The 5,721-nt window shown below is 43.7% G+C and overlaps 1 protein-coding gene across 1 annotated transcript in view; it reads left to right on the top strand.

Annotated features, from left to right (window-relative positions):
* Positions 1 to 3,664: 3,664 nt before the first annotated feature.
* Positions 3,665 to 5,721, top strand: part of LOC130585015 (polymeric immunoglobulin receptor-like) — a gene marked incomplete at its 3' end in the record, with an annotated part of 5,238 nt that continues 3,181 nt past the window's right edge. Inside the window, exon 1 of the mRNA XM_057385313.1 lies at positions 3,665 to 3,701. Within this exon, the coding sequence (XP_057241296.1) occupies positions 3,665 to 3,701 (37 nt within the window). The remainder of the gene's footprint in view (positions 3,702 to 5,721) is intronic.

Below are 5,721 nucleotides of genomic sequence, written 5' to 3'. Positions count from 1 at the left end.
TCCAGCACGGGTTTGTAGAGGAAGAAAGAGAAATTTGCCTCACAAGCACAGCCCAGAAGAATAAATTCCATAAAATTTAACTTTCCTTTAGCAGGGGAAGGAGCAAAATAACTCTGAGTGTTCCAAAGGGTTTCCCACCCAAAGGGCTTCCCACCATCACTCAAATCCCAATTTTTGCTCATCCGGGGCCAGCACAGGTTTGTAGAAGAAGGAAGTGAAATTTCCCTCACAAGCACAGCCCAGAATAATAAATTCCATAAAATTTAACTCTCCTTTAGCAGGGGAAGGTGCAATGCAGTGGAGGATCTCAGGGAATTCCTTGATTTTATGATTCTCCAAAATAACTCGGAGTGTTTCAAAGGTTTCCCACCTAAAGGGCTTCCCACCATCACTCAAATCCCAATTTTTGCTCCTCCAGGTCCAGCAGAGGTTTATAGAAGAAGGAAGAGAAATTTTCTTCACAAGCACAGCCCAGAAAGAATAAATTCCATAAAAATCAATTCTCCTTTAGCAGGGGAAGGTGCAATGCAGTGGAGGATCTCAGCGAATTTCACGATTTTATGATTTCCAAAACACCTCTGAGCACTCAAAGGGCTTCTCACCATCACTCAAATCCCAATTTTTGCTCATCCAGGGCCAACAGAGGTTTATAGAAGAAGGAAGTGAAATTTCCTTCACAAGCACAGCCTAGAAAAATAAATTCCTTAAAAGTCAATTACCCTTTAGCAGGGGAAGGTGTGAGGCAGTGGAGGATCTCAGGGAAATCTGCGATTTTATGATTTCCACAATAACACTGAGTGTTCCAAAGGGTTTCCCACCCAATGGGCTTCTCACCATCACTCAAATCCCAATTTTTGCTCATCCAGGGCCAGCAGAGGTTTGTAGAAGAAGGAAGAGAAACTTCCCTCACAAGCACAGCCCAGAAAAATAAATTCCATAAAATTTAACTCTCCTTTAGCAGATGAAGGTGCAATGCAGTGGAGGATCTCAGGGAATTTCATAATTTTATGATTTCCAAAACACCTCTGAGCACTCAAAGGGCTTCCCACCATCACTCAAATCCCATTTTTTGCTAATCCAGGGCCAGCACAGGTTTATAGACGAAGAAAGTGAAATTTTCTTCACAAGCACAGCCCAGAAGAATAAATTCCATAAAATTTAACTCTCCTTTAGCAGGGAAGGTGCAATGCAGTGGAGGGTCTCAGGGAATTCTGTGATTTCATGATTTCCAAAACACCTCTGAGCACTCAAAAGGCTTCTCACCATCACTCAAATCCCAATTTTTGCTCCTCCAGGGCCAGCACAGGTTTGTAGAAGAAGAAAGTGAAATTTCCTTCACAAGCACAGGCCAGAAAAATAAATTCCTTAAAAGTCAATTACCCTTTAGCAGGGGAAGGTGCAAAGCAGTGGAGGGTCTCAGGGAATTTCATGATTTTATGATTCTCCAAAATAACTCTCAGTGTTCCAAAGGGCTTCCCACCATCACTCAAATCCCAATTTTTGCCCATCCAGGGCCAGCACAGGTTTGTAGAGGAAGGAAGAGAAACTTCCCTCACAAGCACAGCCCAGAAGAATAAATTCCATAAAAATCAATTCTCCTTTAGCATGGGAAGGTGCAATGCAGTGGAGGATCTCAGGGAATTTCATGATTTTATGATTTCCAAAACACCTCTGAGCACTCAAAGGGCTTCCCACCATCACTCAAATCCCATTTTTTGCCCAATCCTATTTCTTTGCTGCTGCCAGGTGAATAAATGCCCTGAGCCATTGGAGCCCAGCCAGCAGTGGGGACTGCATGGCTCATGTTTGGCACAAAACACAACAATTCCRACAATAAAATCGATCCTATCCCGATAAACCACACACAGCTGCTCACTGAGGCCTTATCTCCACCCAGGGAGATTCCAAAGTGCTTCCAAGATTGTTTTCCACGGAACACAATCAGCTTTTCACACCCAGGAGGGGAAGATCAAGGTCCTGGACCCCACAGGAGTGCTCAGAACAAAGAGGWTCCCCTAAAGCTCCCCCTGAACCCCACAAATTCCTCACACAGGGAGCGTTGTCCTGAAAATCCTGGGGACATTGGGCTGGAGCATTCTCAGCAATGCCACGGGGAAGTTTTTAATTAAAGGGAAATCATAAAACATCAATGGCTTTTAATTGAAGGGAAAGCAGAGCAAAGTCCTTGCAATAACTGTGAAATAAATAACTGTGAAATCAGCACCTTCACACTTCCCTGGAGCAGAATTATCTGGTTGGTGCAAAAGAGGAATTGTGTKCATGGCCAGGAAMAAACTTCCATCTTCAGTGAACCCAYCCCKYTCACRTTTGTGACCAAAATTGAAGCAGAAATGCTCTTTTTGCCCCTAAAACAGGATCCAGACACAGACATGAGCTCGGTGAAGGCKCCTCCACATCGCAGATGTTTGAGGAACCTTTCACAAAGTTCTGCCTGGAAGTGGCTCACAACAAAACAAACCCCATTTCACTGCAGCCCTTTGCAGRCAGGTGCTTCAGATTTTACAGCATTTCATCTGTAGAGCAGGGGATTTCCTCTCAAACTCTGCCATTTCTCCTCTTGACCTCTTCATCCTTATTTTTCCCCCTTTTATGATGTCACCCACGTCACTAAATGGCTAAAAAAGGCCATTTTTGGGTCTCATCCTTGGAGCATTTTGAGCATCTCCACTTTGCTCAGCAGCGCACACAGAGACCTCAGAAAAATTTTAGTGCACTCATTTTCAACTCTGCACATCAATATATGAAAAAAAAAAATTAAACTTTAAAAGAAGAGCAAAGGCTGATCGAGCTGCAAGCTGCAAAACAACWTCATTAAAGTAAATTCAAGCTGGAGGTGGAGAAAGAGAAAATTTCCAGCATCACAATCTGAGGTACGTGAGCATCAATTTGCCCTTCAAATACTGATTTGGGCTGTTGTAGAGTGATTATTGGAGATAAGTTCAAGAGATTTCACCCACAGGATGTAACAGCTCTGAAATTTAACGTAATTATTTCTACAGAAATAAAAACAGTGATTTATGGTGATTTTTCTCTTTTTAAGGTAGCCTGCCTTTATTTTTTTTCTTTTTAAAGCTATAAATTAAATTAGAGGCCTTGTTGGCCAAGAACACATGAAAAAAAAAAGATGGGCAGCTTCTCCTAGTGTTTCTTGAGCTGAAATTAAAAAAAATGAAAAAGAGAAGGGAAGGGAGAGGAGAGAAGGGAGAAGGGGAAAAAGGAGAATGGAAAAAGGGAGAAGGGAAAGGGGAGAAGGGAAAGGGGGAAAGGGGAAAGGGAGAAGGGAGAAGGGAAAAGGGATAAGGGGAGAAGGGAAAAGGAGAAAGTGGAGAAGAGAAAGGGAAAAAGGGGAAAGGGGGAAAGGGAAAAGGGAAAAGGGAAAAGGGAAAAGGGAAAAGGGAAAAGGAAAAAGGGAAATCTTGATGCCACAGCAGCCCCACAGGAGGTCCCTCAGACACCACGATCTCCTTTTTTCCCTTTGAAATTCCCCTATTTTGGGTCTGGGAGCCCCCGGGGAGGCAGCGCTGTGCTCTGAGCAATGCAGTGCTCACCACAACCTCTCTCTTTTGTTTGATATCACAGAAATTATCAAAACCCCATCCCCAGGGTGAGATTTGTGAGATTTTTGATGAGGGAGCTCTCGGGCATGGTGCTGMTGTTCCTTCTGGCAGCTCTGCTGCAAGGTGAGTCAAGCTGGAATTCCCAAGCTGGAATTGGGGCCACAAACCGTGTCCTTCTGGCCCCAAACCCTCCCTGGGACACCCAACACCTCCCYCTGAGGTGTGGAAACCAGTCCAGCCACCCCCCTGCCCAGGAAAACCCACAGGGAGCCAGCAAAGGTGCTGAGAGCAGGGGAGGATCCCAAATTTCCTGCAGAGAAAAATCCTCCTGGCTGGTGGGATCTGCTATGGGTTCATCCTCAGATGGGTTTGGGATCGGGGATTCAATATCAGCCTGAACCTGACCCTCCTGGCAGTGGGATCCCCTTAGGGTCCCTTTTGGATTTGGGATCAGATTTTGGGGTTCTACATCAGCCTGAATCTGACCCTCCTGGTGGGTGGGATCTCCTTTGGGTCCCTCCTGGGATGGTTTGGGATCAGGTTTTGGGGTTCTACATCAGAATCTGACCCTCCTGGAAGGGGAGATCTCCTTTAGATCCCTCCTGGGATGGGTTTGGGATCGGGGATTCAATATCAGCTGAATATCAGCTGTGACAGCCTGAACCTGACCCTCCTGGCAGGGGGTATCCCCTTTGGGTCATTTTTGGGTCCCTTTTGGATTTAGGATCAGGTTTTGGGTCCCACACCAGCCTGAACCTGACCCTCCTCGCGGGTGGGATCTTCTTTGGGTCCCTTTTGGATTTGGGATCAGGTTTTGGGGTTCTACATCAGCCTGAACCTGACCCTCCTGGCTGGGCGGATCCCCTTTGGGTCCCTTTTGGGTCCCTTTTGGATTTAGGATCAGGTTTTGGGGTTCCACATCAGCTGAACCTGACCCTCTTGGCAGGGGGGATCTCCCTTGGGTCCCTTTTGGGTTTGGGATCAGGTTTGGGGTTCTACATCAGCCTGAATCTGACCCTCCTGGCAGGTGTGATCTGCTTTGGGTTCCTTTTGAGTCCCTTTTGGATTTAGGATCAGGTTTGGGGTTCCACATCAGCCTGAATCTGACCCTCCTAGAAGGGGAGATCTTTAGATCCATCCTGGGATGGGTTTGGGATCAGGTTTGGGGTTCTACATCAGCCTGAACCTGACCCTCCTGGTGGGTGGGATCCCCTTTGGGTCCCTTTTGGGTCCCTTTTGGATTTGGGATCAGGTTTTGGGTCCCACATCAGCCTGAATCTGACCCTCCTGGCTGGTGGGATCTCCTTTGGGTCCCTCCTGGGATGGGTTTGGGATCAGGTGTTGGGGAATCCACGCACAGCAGAGGCTGCAGCTGTTCCCACCCCGCTCTGGAAATCAGATATTTATAAAATATAAAATATAAAATATAAAATATAAAATATAAAATAGAAAATAGAAAATAGAAAATAGAAAATAGAAAATAGAAAATAGAAAATATAGAATACAAAACATAAAACATAAAACATAAAATATAAATAAAAATATAAAATAGAAAACAGAAAATATAAAAATAAAACATAAAATAAATAGAAAATAAAAAATAGAAAATAAAAAATAAATAAATATTAAATAAATATAAAATATAAAATATAAAATATAAAATATAAAATATAAAATATAAAATAAAAAATAAAAAATAAAAAATAGAAAATATAAATTAAAATAGAAAATAGAAAACATAAATTATAAAAATATAACATAAAATAAATATAAAATAGAAAATATAAAATAAATAAAATAAATAAAATAAAAAATATAAAATAAATATAAAATATAAACCACCCAGACCTGGCCAATTCTGCTGCCCATGAATGGAAAAGGAAACTCTCTCCTGCCTGTTGGAATCCCCGGGGAGAAGGGTGCTGCGGGATCTGGCAGAGTTTGCAAATGCCAAAGTGTTTCTTTCCCCATTAATTTCTGCCCTTGAGCTTTAACCCCAGGGCTGAGGGGGTCTGGGTGTCCTGAAAGGGCCATCGAGGGTGTCCCCATGGGTGCCAGTGACACCAGTGCCCCTCCAGAGGTTAAAGTGGCACTGGGGAGGGTAACAAAACACATCCAAAATGGACATTTTCAGAGCCAGATA

This window comes from Malurus melanocephalus, unplaced genomic scaffold, assembly GCF_030028575.1.
Source record: "Malurus melanocephalus ecotype Western Australia unplaced genomic scaffold, MMel_1.1 scaffold_808, whole genome shotgun sequence".
Lineage (NCBI taxonomy): Eukaryota > Metazoa > Chordata > Aves > Passeriformes > Maluridae > Malurus > Malurus melanocephalus.
Note: the sequence above shows the minus strand (reverse complement) of the source record. Positions and strands in the feature narration are given on the sequence as shown.